The sequence below is a fragment of the Sus scrofa genome, chromosome 14 (assembly GCF_000003025.6).
Source record: "Sus scrofa isolate TJ Tabasco breed Duroc chromosome 14, Sscrofa11.1, whole genome shotgun sequence".
NCBI lineage: Eukaryota > Metazoa > Chordata > Mammalia > Artiodactyla > Suidae > Sus > Sus scrofa.
This window is the reverse complement of record NC_010456.5, coordinates 48,512,662-48,525,789: the sequence shown is the minus strand read 5'-3', so window position 1 is coordinate 48,525,789 and position 13,128 is coordinate 48,512,662. Positions and strand designations below refer to the sequence as shown.

The following is a 13,128-nucleotide window of genomic DNA, read 5'->3' as shown; positions in this document are numbered from 1 at the left end:
AGACTCTGCCTAAATCACAAATCTCAGTGTCTTCCAATCACAGGAATGTGATGTTTGTGGTGGGGGAGGTGGGCCCCAGCTGTGTGGATCACCAGAGCAGCCCAGCTTCTTTTTGTTATTCCCCCAGTGTCAGCCCCCAGTGGTGGCAGCCAGGCTCCTGGCTCCAGCAAGAGATGGTAGCAAGCGGGGGGTTGGACTTGCCTCTGGTCTTGCAAGGGGAAGTGTGCCCCATCTCACTTCTGCTTTGAGGCAAAACACATCCTGTGTGTCAGACCACCTCAGAGTGATCCTATTGTCTGAGTGCCAGCCACCAATGGTGGCCGGTGTGGTAGACACGGCCCTGTCCCTGTGCAGAGTCTAGCCCCAAGCCCTGGTCTCCCTGCTTCCCAGACATGACTGCCCCAACCTGAAAGCTGCTCTTGGTGGGCTGCTTTCTCCCACATCCCATTTCTCTTCCTCCTGTTTTTTTTCTCTTTCAGCTGCACCTGTGGTACCCATACCCATGGAAGTTCCCAGACCAGGGATTGAATTTGACCAGGAGCTACAACCTACATCATAGCTATAGCAACACTGGGGCCTAACCCACTGAGTTGGGCCAGGGATGGCACTGGCATCTTCCACAGAGACAAGCTAAATCATTAACCTACTGTACCACAGCAGGAATTCCCACCCTTCTTTCTCTAAGAGCCATGAGGTGGAGAATCCCTGAGTCCAACCCTTCCTCTGCTATCGATGTGCTCAGTAACCCCCAAGGAAGTCCCTCTGCTTCCCTGAGAAGCAGGGGAACCACCACCCAGCAGCCTCTCCCGGGGCTGTCCTCCAGCTCCAGAACTAGGACAATGGATACACACTTGCTTGGGGGTTCAATATTACCTTTCCTCTGCTTGCTTGCCCTCCCTTCCCAAGCTTTGATCAGCTGGTGGTGTACTAGGATCTTGGTGGACCTTCAGGCACATTCAAATCAGAACATTTGGATGGCCTCAACACCTCTTTCTCCAGTCTTCCCCAGCAACCTTTGCAAAATTAAGCGCCCTCCTCTATTGCTGTAGTGCTTTACAAGTCTGTTTCCCTCCACAAAGAGAGCAGGGATGCCTCCGTTCAACTTGGCATAAATGTTGGCTGAATGAATGAGTTCAACCCCCATCCTAAGTGAGCACCCGTGTGGGATGGGCCATCAAAGCAGAGGATACACAATAAACAAGAGGCACTCTCTGTCCTCAAGGAGCTTAGAGACAGGCTGGAGAGGCAAGCCACATGCTCAAAGAAGAGAAACACAAGGGCCACACTGCAGCACATGGGCACTAGATATGACCAGAATTCTGATCCTGGGGCTGTCCATAACCTTCCGTGTCTCTCAGGTACCTAGGTCTTGGAACAGAGTGCTGCCATTGAAAAAGGATTCAGAGCCTTCCCTCCTTGAAGGACTATGTGCTGATTCACTGAGAAACAGATGAATCTTGCTACAGCCAGAGAACTAGGTGGAGGTCAAATCTAAAGGCTGGTGGAATTCCCTTCATGGCTTAGCAGTTAATGAACCCAACTAGGATCCATGAGGATGCGGGTTCCATTCCTGGCCTCACTCAGCGGGTTAATGATCCGGCATTGCCAAGAGTTGTGGTGTAGGTCACAGACCCGAGGAACTTCCATACGCCATGGATGTGGCCCTAAAAAGCAAAAAAAAAAAAAAAAAAAAAAAGGCTATTGGAACTGAGTTCTCAGTACCTGCTTTGCCCCCACAGCCCGCACATTCCAGGCCCACTTGGGGCCAGTGTGAAGGCCAGGAGATGCCCTGGAGCACTTGCATGCGGGCTGAAGTCAGGCTCTGCGGAAGGGGAGGAGCCCGGGGGGAAAGACCCTGCCCCTTCCCACCCAAGCCTTAGGCCATGCCCACATCTGCACCCTAGGAGGACTGCACCACAGCTGAAAGGGACGGAAGGGCCCCCCAGGACAGAGCAGAGTGCAATGCCTCACTGTCCCCGCTCCATCCAGAGGGGAGGGGGGACAGCACAGCACAGGCGGCTGCACTCTGGGGCCCCACAGACCTGATTCCAGCCACTGTCCACTGTGTGGCCTTGGCCTCCACCGCCTAGGGCTCCTACCCTATATCTGGTATCACGGCTGTTGATAAGATTACAAAATGAAAAGGCGTGTAAAGTATGCTACGCTGTCCAGAATACAGGAAAACACCCAAGAAATGGGGCAACCATCATTATTTCACACATCTGAAATGTTCTGGGTAATAGAGGAGGCCTTGTCTTCTATTCAGCCTTCTTTGCCTGCCCAGCAGAGGACAAGACTACTAGCAACCAGGCTGGGGACAGAGAAGCGGCACGTGGCACTTTATTCCTGCTTCTGATCTGTACAGGTATATACAGTCTGTGTGAGCCTATGGTACATTATTTCACAAAATTATCATACATCCTGTACGTGCTTCTTGTCGGGGAGAAGTGGCAGATTCCACTCTGAAGAGCCCACAGACGGATGAACAGTCGGTGGAGGAAGGGATGCTCCTAGGAGCCACCCCGTCTCGAGGACACTCATGGGGGCTCCCCGCCCCCTTCCCCAGTACCGTCGCCCTCCCGGCGTGCTGGTGGCTCTCTCCAGTCATGGGTGGGCAATGGCAGGGGACGAGCTGCAGCAACGCAGCAAAGGCACCCTCACTGCCCAGAGCTTGACTGACCCCACTGAGGGGCAGCAGCAAGCCTGTTCCCGACCTCAACGTCATGGAGCACTGGCATGCATCTTCTCCAGGCAGCTTGTCCAGAAGGCCACCAGCCGGTTGTCACGGTTGATGCAGAAGTCCGTGAAGTCCTTCAGCAGCCGGTCAGCAAACCGGTCATCGCCGGTGGCGCTGGAGCGCCATGTCTTGGTCAGCATAGTGTTGTAGGCCCAGTTGTAGCCCACCCGCTCCTCACAGAACAGGCTCTGGCTGGTGGAGCTGGTGGAGTTGCGGCGCCGCCGTGGCTGCCCCGAGAACTTGCGCTTGGAGTAGGGCAGCTGCAGGAAAACCGTCCCTGCGGGGAGAGGGGGTTTGTAGTGTCCAAGGAGGGAGGGGGAAGGGAAGGCGCCCGCCTGCACACCTCTGGCCCTTGCTCACGCAGAGCATGGAGCAGAGCGCCTTACCTGTAACGTGGATGTACTGAGGTTTGTTCTCAGCAGGGAAGTTAAAAGCAGAGGCAGAATATTTATCTTGGACAAAACCAAACCTAAGGGAAGGACAGGGAGACACGCTGATTAGAGCCTCAGGGAAATTATGGCTGTCATGACACTGATGGCAGGGGAGAAGGGGCCAGCCTAGGGTGGTCTCCTTCCCATGGGCCCTTCAGGCTGCTCCTTCACAGCCTCACTGCTTCCCATCTGCCACCCCTCATTGGCTCACTCTCTCCCCTCTGCCTGGCCCCTTTCCCCCCTCACCCTCCCTGATCTCCCTCATCAGGGCTTCATCTCCACCCAACATCCCTTCCCAATGTATCAACTCCCCTGCACTGTGCCCACCCCTACACCAGAGACTGCCAGCCCCTCCAGGGATCTCGATTCTGCTGAGCCAGCCCTCTCCCCGCAGCCCCTCTGTTCTCCCACACTAGCTGCCCAGTAGGTTCTCAGGAAAGGAACTGTAATGAAGTATCTTCACTGAAACCCTTTCTTTAAGGTGAGGAACACTATCTGGGACTCTGCTTGGCTGTGTCCTAGAAATAGGCAGGAAGGGCCACTCTTCATCCACAGTGTGTCCTGTTTCTGGCTCTTCTATTTCTGCAATGTGTGTTCCCTTCAGCGCTACCTGCTAAGGGCTGTAAAAGACATGCTGACAGATGGGGCTCCTGCACTGAGTCTGAGGGGTTGATGTGATGAGGCAGGACTACAGCAGGTCAAATCCTGTCTCCTGCCCTGCACTGAGCTCTGGGCAGGCACTGTTCTGCATCCTCTATGGAAGCTGCTGCCTTTCCACTAGCACTTGATAATTATTTACTGAAGAACACATGAAGTAACACACAGAAAATTAAAGGGATCTGCTGATGTATACTGAAGCTTGTCACTGATGGCTGGTTCTCTGACAGCAGGAGTGGCTCAAGAGTTTGTCTTTCTTCCTCTCTACTCTCCAATCAAGGCTATTTATTTGTTTGGCATGGCTGGGCCTGACCCCTAATAGGCTCATGAGCTGGCTGGGGTTTTCCTAGTGATAACTGCCGTCTCCTGAGGGCTTATTAAGGCCAGGACATCAGGGGACCCTCTCAAGAGCCCTGTGAGGGGTGAGAACTCACAGGAAAAGCAGTGCCAGGACTTGCCCATGGTGCCTCAACCAGATGCCAGTGGAGGAGGCAGAGGTGAACCAGGCCTGTCTGCTCCCCACATCAAAGCCCTCAGCCACCAACGTCTGCATGCTACTGTCCCAAATCGTACCCCCTCCTCCTGAAGGGAGAAAGTCAGATGCCCTGGCATTCATTTCACAGCCTTTACTAAGTATCGAAGAAGAGAACAGAGAAGAAAAGGGCAGAGTAATGTCTAAAGTGAGCCTGGGCCCACTTGGGTTGGGGAGGCTGAAGAGCCTGGACTTCTTACTGTGGTTGTGGTAGTGTGTGTACAGCGAAGCCTGGAGAGGGGGTGGAACGTCTGAAGGCACCTGAACAATATGATAAGATACTGAACCTGGAACAGAGGCTTTGTTTTTGCCATAATTAACATGAAGCAGCAACTGGACACTGAGTTAGCAATGTTCTAACTCGATGCTCTGGAGGATAGACAGCTAAGCCTAGGAAAGTCTTTCTCTGCTACACATATTAGACATCAATAAATATCTACCAAACTTGGAGTTCCTGGCATGGTGCAGCAGAAACGAATCTAACTAGGAACCATGAGGTTTCGGGTTTGATCCCTGGCCTCGCTCAGTGGGTTAAGGATCCGGCATTGCCTTGAGCTGTGGTATAGGTCACAGACGCGGCTCGGATCCCGAGTTGCTGTGGCTGTGGTGTAGGCTGGCAGCAGTAGCTCCAATTCGATCCCTAGCCTGGGAACCTCCATATGCCATGGGTTCGGCCCTAAAAAGCATATGTATATATATACCAAACTTATCTACTGCTTTTTAACCATTCATTATTTCTTTGACATGTGCCAAGGGGCTCTTAACAAATTTTACAGTTTTTCATCTCATGGCAGTCTTGGCTCAGGGTCTTGTTGGAGACTAAGGAGAGAGATCTCTGCATCCAACTAGAAGAATAGGGGCTGAAAAATTTCAGCTACAGGAACTGAAGAGGCAGTGCTCATCTTTGAAACCAAGGCAGAGGGGTCTGTCGGAGATAAGCAGCAAATCTCTTGGTGGTGGACTGGGTCCATCTCTCCAGAAAGCACATGGACTGGGTTTCGCTATGGTAACTACCACTTAAAACAAACACGGATGCCTCTCCATGCTTCCCTCTTGCTAAGGGACAAACCTGTGTGCAATGGCTTCCTGGAAAAGGTGCATTCGATCCCAGTATGTTTCTGGTTCAAAGTCTGAAAAGAAAAAAAGGAATAAATGCCGAGTTGTGATTCCAAGGTTAGTTCTCCCTGGGTATGGCCTTCAGTATCTTTCACTACAATTCTCTCCCCCTGAGCCTGAGCTTGGCTTTTCCATACCACCTGCTTTCAGAAGCACCAGCCTCTACTCCAAGGAGGGACATCCTAGAGAGAGTGACAGTCCCCAAGCTCCAGCAGGGTCTAGAAAAGGGAATATTATGGGCCCTCAGCCACCAGTATGAGCTACCAGTATTCAACATGAGACTTGTTCTAATAACCACCTATGCGAAAAGCAGAAAGGAGCAGGATGTTAACACGCAACCAAAGGATAAGCTGTAAATGCACACCATTCACTTCTAAGGGAAAAAAAATTAACAGTCTTTCATTTTAGAGGTTGGGGAAATGAAGAAAATAAACATAAAGATGAATTTTTGGATAAGTGATCAGCTGGGGAAGGGTGGGGAGCAGGGCAGACAAGTGCCCGCCTCCACCACCAGCTTACTGCTCCAGCCTGGCTCCTGCAGGCTGGTGTGAAGACAGGAGCAGAGCAAGGAGGTGGTGGTATGGGGCAGTTGTCACACAGCAGAGACAATGGGCAAGGGCTGCTCTGGGGATTGAGGTGCTGAGGGTTGGAGCAGCAACCACACAAGACCTTGTCCCAGGGACCAGGGGTGCCTGCAGGGGCTTTACTGCTTTCTGTATTTGGAATTTTATATATAGGATTGATTTGAAGGCTCTGGGTAACCAAAGAGCACAAAAGCAAAAAAAAAAAAGACTTTGGCTTTAATAAGAAAAAACAGACACAGCAAACTCTTGTCAGGTTTTTTGTTTTTGTTTTTTTTTTTGTCTTTCTGCCATTTCTTGGGCTGCCCCTGTGGCATATGGAGGTTCCCAGGCTAGGGGTCGAATCGGAGCTATAGCCACAGGCCTACACCACAGCTACAGCAACGAGGAATCTAAGCTGCCTCTGTAAACTACACCACAGCTCACAGCAATGCCGGATCCTTAACCCACTAAGCAAGGCCAGGGATCAAACCCTCAACCTCATGGTTCCTAGTCGGATTCATTAACCACTGAGCCACAACAGGAACTCCCTCTTGTCAGATCTTTAAGATTTTGCATTCCCTATTATCAGAAAGGGAGATAACAAGAAGAGAAGTGGCACAAAAGTAAGAAAATCGATTTTTAGATTCAGGTCCTTATTCCTTTAAATCAGGACTCCTTTCTCTCAGCTGTAACCATGGCAACCAACAGAGGATGCTGGTCTTGAAGAGTGGGTTATAACTGGCAGGGAAAACCATCAGCTCACATGAAAATGTCCTCTAGTGTCAGCCCTGCAAGCACCCTGTGCAAAAGTGGAAAACCCCAGAAAAGGGTCTTTCTTTGGATGGTATCGGTTGTAGGGGGGAGACCTCTCCATCCCCTCAACATATTAGAAACAGCAATAAGAGGTGGTGCCTGTGAAGTTCCCAGTGTGGCTCAATGGTAACAAACCTGACTAGTATCATGAGGGTATGGCTTAAATCCCTGGCATCTCTCAGTGGGCTAAGGATCCAGTGTTGCAGTGAGCTGCAGTGTAGGTCGCAGACGTGGCTTGGATCTGGCATTGCTGTGGCTGTGGTGTAAGCTGGCAGCTGCAGTTCCAATGTGACCCCTAGCCTGGGAACCGCCATATGCTGCAGGTGCGGCCCTAAAAAGACACACACAAACACACACAAAGAGAGGCAGTGCCTGGCTTAAAGATGTGAGGTATGAACAAACGAAATCATCTGGCATTGCAGGACTGCAAAAAACGGTCCCCTCTTGGACACACCTCAAGAGGAAAGGAAAATATGTGTGAGTGTGGGGAGTGCTTTGTAAACCCTAAGGATCAGGGGATCTACAGCCTCCAGGGCTGTGAAGCTTACCTGGAACCCCCCCAACTATAACTTAAAGCCTTGTGTCTATACAAAGATGTTTTCCAAGATGTAAAAACATACACTTGGGCCTTTAAAACAAAAGCTGTTTGCACCTAGGGGGCCAGTTCTCTGTCACCAAGCACAGCAGACTCACAAGAACCTGGGAAGAGGGCCTCTCCTTTGCGTCAGTTTTTTCTTCCACATTGATCATTTCCATACCTGAAAAGCCAAAGTGCTCTGACACACCAGCAGCAACTCTAGGTTTTCGTTATAAAAGGATCATCTGTGAGCTCATGGGAAGCTTTGTAGGAACCAATTACATGCTCATTGCAATGAGCACTTGGAATGAGCTTGTGCTGTGTGATGGTGGCTTGTCCCCAGACCTGTCCCTCCACCTGCTCTTGGAGTCCAGTGGAAGATGGTTGGGGCAGGGGTGGTAGTGGGTGTCTGTGGGCTCCGTTCAAGGGTAGGGCTCTGAATGAGTCCTCCTACTCTGCCATCTTTGAGAGATGGGCCTCCTAGTGCTGACACCTGCACCCTGTCTCCTGTTTTGCTTTCAATGTCCCCATTTCAGCCTTTTTTCATGGAACAGCAGATCCAAGCCTCCTGTGAGGTTCAGATTCCCGCAGCCCCAACCAGTCAAGCTGGAGCAGAGAGAATTTTGGAAATTCTCCCCACTTGGGAGGGGTGGGGAGCAGGGCAGACGAGTGCCTGCCTCCACCACCAGCTTACTGCTCCAGCCTGGCTCCTGCAGGCTGGTGTGAAGACAGGAGCAGAGCAAGGAGGTGGTGGTATGAGGCAGTTGTCACACAGCAGAGGCAATGGGCAAGGGCTGCTCTGGGATAGAGGTGCTAAGGTCTGGAGAATCCCAGTCAGCTCCCCATTTACAGCACAGTGCCCCCTCCCGCCCACCACCCCTTCCAGGTCTCAGGAGGGTCTTCCTGAGCTGGAACGGCAGCTTTGGCCGCCCTCGTTTTAGGAATAAGGCATCTGAGGTTCAGAGACACCGAATGACTTGATCACGGTTGCCCAGCCACTAAGGGAAGAACCAGGATTAAAACTCCAGCCCCTCGTCCAAAGGTTCCACCTTTTCCTTAGCCTCCAGGCACTTAGAGGAGGCAACCTCGGGGGAGGGGTCTGCTTGCAGAGACAGGCCCTCTGGGGGGGGGGGAGTGGGGGCGTGTCTTACTGTCAAACAGGTGCTCACTGCCCTCCTTGAGCAGACAGCTGATGTTGAGCGGGATGAAGAGCTGGGCCCGGAGTGGGTCGCCATACAGATAACTGGGCAGTGCAAAGGGACCCTCCAGCACCGGCACCAACAGAAAGCCACAGGAGGTGGCCTTGCGGTGCCAACCTTGGACCTGGCGGAAAACACAGAGACACATAGTGTCACCTCCAAATTCCCTCTGACAAGAGAAAGTACTTTCAAGGAGGGTGCTGCCTGGGGGCAGCCTGCACATTGACTAACATGTTCACTTATCAATGTCCACTGGTTGCAGACCCGTCCCAGGAGGAAGAAGCACAGTATAACCTCCTGACAAATACCTGAAGGACCATGAGGTGAGCACACAGCTCCTCTTCAGGCCCAAGCTTCTGCAACCTTGGGGGTTCTTTTGGAGGAAAGACCAGGGAGAACTATTTTCTGCCTCTTCTTGGTCAATGGATGTTGGGGGAAGGTCCTGAGATATTGGTTAAGTCCTTCTAATTTTGTCCTTTATCAAAAATTTACTAAGTCCAAAATATCAAATAGGAAAACTGTCCACTCAGGCTGGCCAAGAGGGACATGACACAGGCAGCAAGACAACCATTGTAGACTCTGGCCAAAAGTGACAAGCGCTGACCTGGCAGAAGGAGAGCTGTTCTCTGCAAACTCCTAAATGCTGTCTGTCCAATGAACGACCAGGAACAAAAGTTACTGGGGCATCAAGACCAACCTCCCCAGCAGGCACTTTCTTGGGGAACAGTGGCAATTTTCTAAGTCTTAAGATACTTTTTTTTTTTTGGCTTTGCCCACAGCATGTGGAAGTTCCTGAGCCAGGGATCGAACCTATGCCACAGCAGCGACCCAAGCCACTGGAGTGACAATGCTGGATCCTTAACCCTCTGCTTCACAAGGGAACTCTGCTAACTGTAGGATCTTAATTACATAAAAATGGATCTTTAGTTGTGCAGATAGACAAATGGGAGCTGGAAGGACATGTCAAACTGTAAAATGCTTGTGATTATGGATGACTTCGATTTTTGCTTCTTGTGATTTTCATTTTCCTATGACTTATTTCCTATTAACTACATGTTAACTTTTAAGAAACAAATGTTATTTTAATAACCTGAAAAGATGACGCAAAACAAAAACAACAAGGCTTACTTATTTATACTGATACAGAAGATATGTAGGTAATACTAATACAACAAGAATAAATAGTATGTATTCTGAGCTACTATGTCTGTTTAAAAAAAAAAAAAAAATAGGACCTCTATACACCCAGACTCTCTGCAAGGACCAGCAAGGTGTCAGGGCAGCTGGAAGGTAAGAGGAGTCTGAATTAAAACAACTTTTAAAGTGACATAATTATGATTCTCTACCGAGCACCTGCTCGTCTGCCTTTCAGGTGAGCCAAGGCCCACCACATGCAAGGGGGTCTTACCATCTCAAAGAGCACTGCGGCAGTTACTGCCATCCAGTGTAGCTTGATCTCGAAGGCCGCATTCAGCGAGAAGTTACCGTGGTAATAACAGCTGCACCACTCCAGTCGGTCCGTGCGGTTGTTCACATCCACATCTAGGGTCACGGTCCTCTGCTCCGGGACAGTGGCAGCTATGTCAGCATGTGGGAGGGCCCCAAGAGATGGAAGGGAAGGAGCAGGATAAGGGGGAAAAGTAAACAATTGAGCATCTAGACATGAAACTGCTGGACCACCTAACAGAACATCAGACTTGAGAGGCTCCTTGAGGAACATGGACATTTCTGGGCCAGGGATTGAACCTGAGCCACAGCAGTGATGATGCCTCCTCCTTAACCCAGTGAGCCATCAGGGAACTCCAAGTATCAGGGTTTGGACCGAGTGCCCTACAGTCCCCAGAGCCTGAGGTCTGGTGGGCTGTCAAGAGAAGGCTGAGAAGCACAAGGCACGTGAGCTGCCCAAGGGACTCAGGGCTGCTTTTTCCAGGGTCTCGGATGCCCCTGAGCGCCAAGCTCAGTGACACCAGATGACAGGGGAGGGGAAGTGGGAGCTAGTAAGGGCCAAGCCAGACAGGACCAGGCATTTCAAAACACCTTTCTGCAGCTAACTTCCAACTGAGAACTAGAAATGTCTAAAAAGGAACACAACGAAATGAATGAACAAAAAAAAGGAGCAGGTCATAAAGGATACAAATCCCTTCTTCCCTATAAATCATATTCATTTTTTTCTGAGAAAAAGACTCAACACAACTGATCTTCCTCACATAAAAAAATGACACTGTTAAAGTCTATATTCTAACCAGAAAAAAAAAAAAAAAGTGCTGCGAAGAAGGATCGCGGATCATAACACAAAGGTGAGGAGATGTTACTGGAGAGAAGCAGCTGTGATCATGCCGTGTCGGGTATAAAAGGAACAAGAAACCCACTTCCCGTGGGAGGGCTGGTGAGAAAGGAAGCTGATGGAGTAAAACTCTACTATGACCATCATGGGAGCCTATGAAAAGTTAACATGAGGATGTTTTCCCAGCAAATACTCGCATATGAAAGATGCTGCCCAGCTACAGGATTACTGCCCCCCTGGTGCCCGCAGCCCCAGGTTATAAACTCCCTGCTGCAGACATCCATCTTCTCTTCATCCCACCCTTCTGATTTTTTGGACATGTTTTTCCATAGAGTGTTCCTTTTTAACCACAATTTTTTTTTTTTTTTTTTTTTTTTTTTTTTTTTTTTAAGGCCACACACAGCATATGGAAGTTCCCAGGGTAGGGGTCAATTTGGAGCTATAGCTGCTGGCCTACACCACAGCCACAGCAATTCGGGATCTGAGCCACATCTGTGACCTACACTACAGCTCAGACCAATGCCGGATCTTTAACCCACTGAGTGAGGCCAAGGATTGAACTTGCATCCTCATGGATACTAGTCAGATTCATTTCCACTGGGCCACAACAGGAACTCCTAACCACAATTTTTTGAAGAAACTAAGAACCAAAGCTAAACTGAATGACTGGAATCTCATCCTGAGCTTCAGACCATGTTTTAGAAAACTGTTTTGCCAAACAGATCTGTTAGATTTTGGCTTTTTTTTTTTTTTTTTTTTTTTTAAGGTAGGGAGGGTAATTATTAAGTTATTTAGAAAACTTCCTTTTCTTTGCTTTCTTTTTAGGGCTACACCTGGGGCATATGGAAGTTCCCAGGCTAGGGACAGAATCAGAGCTGTAGCCACCAGCCTACGCCATAGCCACAGCAACTAGGAATCTGAACCATATCTGTGACCCACATCCAGCTCATGGCAACGCCGGATCCTTAACCCACTGAGTGAAGTCAGGGATCAAATCTGCATCTCAGGAATACTAGTCAGGTTCTTAACCTGCTGAGCCACAATGGCAACTCCTGAAAAAACTTCCTTTTCTTGAAAGTGAAAGGGCTTATTCTGATGAAAGGGCTTATTCTGATATGGATCTTGCAGGGCCTGCAAAACCTCACAGCAGGGTTTCTTAGCCATGGCGCTATAAGTATTTTGGACCAGAACTTCTTTGCTGTGGGGGACTGACTGTCTTGTGTGCTGCAGCAAGCTCAGCACCAGCCCACACAGCCTCTCCCATCCACAGGTTTATTGTCCTGCCCTGATTCGAGAGAACCGTTGAGCCCTGTTTGTTGGTGGGACAATACTGAGCCAGGCCCACTGGGCCAATAGAAGCCAGCACAGGAGCCCACAGTACTGATAGCTGTGGTGGCTGTAACCCTGGCCCCTGAGGCATTGCTCCCCTGTCTGGCAGCCACTCAGCTTCAGCCACCTGCTAGCGCATCCCAGGCCCCATCTGCTCGGGCACCTACCTAAAAGTGCAGCTGCCTGGCTGCGCCCCCCAAAGCTGCGGCTGAAGGAGCTGTGTCTGCTAGCGTAGGAGGCCGGCCGGCTGGGCAGCCAGGGCAGCAGGAAGGCAGGGATCTCGGAGTGCAAGAGCTCCTCAGCCACAAAGGCCACCTCGAACCACTTGCGCTGGAAGCTGGCGAAGTCATCCATGGCTGTCGTGTGCCAGGTGGTAGGCTGCTGCATGGCCACTGGAAGGGCAGGGGGGGAAGGAGGAGCCCTCAGCATAAGCACTCATGTTCTCCCCAATTTGTGCACAACAGCGATGACTCTGAAAACATGGTGCTGAGAAGCTCGTCATGAAAGGCTGTGGGGTGCATGAGGTCACTGGGTGAAATGTCCAGAACAGGCCAATCTTCTTTTCCTGCTTTTATAGGGCTACATGTTGGCATATGGAAGGTCCTAGGCTAGGGGTTGAATTGGAGCTACAGAGTTGGTGACCGTACACCACAGCTCTTGGCAACACTGGATCCCTAACACACTGAGGGAGGCCAGGGATCAAACCCGTGTCCTTGTGGATACTAGTCAGGTTCATAACTGCTGAGCCACAACGGGAGCTCTCCAATCTTTTTTTTTTTTTTTTTTTTTTTGGTTGCACCTGTGGTATGTGGAAGTTCCTGGGGACTGAACCCTTGCCACAGCAGTGACTATTCCAGGTCCTTAAACGCTAAACCACCAGGGAACTCCAG

General features: G+C 50.4%; 1 protein-coding gene across 14 annotated transcripts in view; it reads right to left on the bottom strand.

Moving 5' to 3' along the window:
• Positions 2,260 to 13,128, bottom strand: part of DEPDC5 (DEP domain containing 5) — a 101,743-nt gene continuing 90,874 nt past the window's right edge. For 7 of the 14 annotated variants that reach the window (XM_005670871.2, XM_001927998.5, XM_003359156.4 and 4 more), the window contains 6 exons: positions 12,406 to 12,630; positions 10,034 to 10,203; positions 8,578 to 8,749; positions 5,427 to 5,487; positions 3,124 to 3,206; positions 2,325 to 3,014 (listed from right to left, as the gene is read on the bottom strand). In XM_005670871.2, coding sequence (XP_005670928.1) covers positions 2,722 to 3,014; positions 3,124 to 3,206; positions 5,427 to 5,487; positions 8,578 to 8,749; positions 10,034 to 10,203; positions 12,406 to 12,630 — 1,004 coding nt within the window. In that variant the 3' untranslated portion in view covers positions 2,325 to 2,721. Of the gene's footprint in view, positions 3,015 to 3,123; positions 3,207 to 5,426; positions 5,488 to 8,577; positions 8,750 to 10,033; positions 10,204 to 12,405; positions 12,631 to 13,128 lie in introns of all 14 variants that reach the window. The other 7 variants (XM_013983091.2, XM_013983094.2, XM_021072341.1 and 4 more) reach the window with 3 other exon arrangements.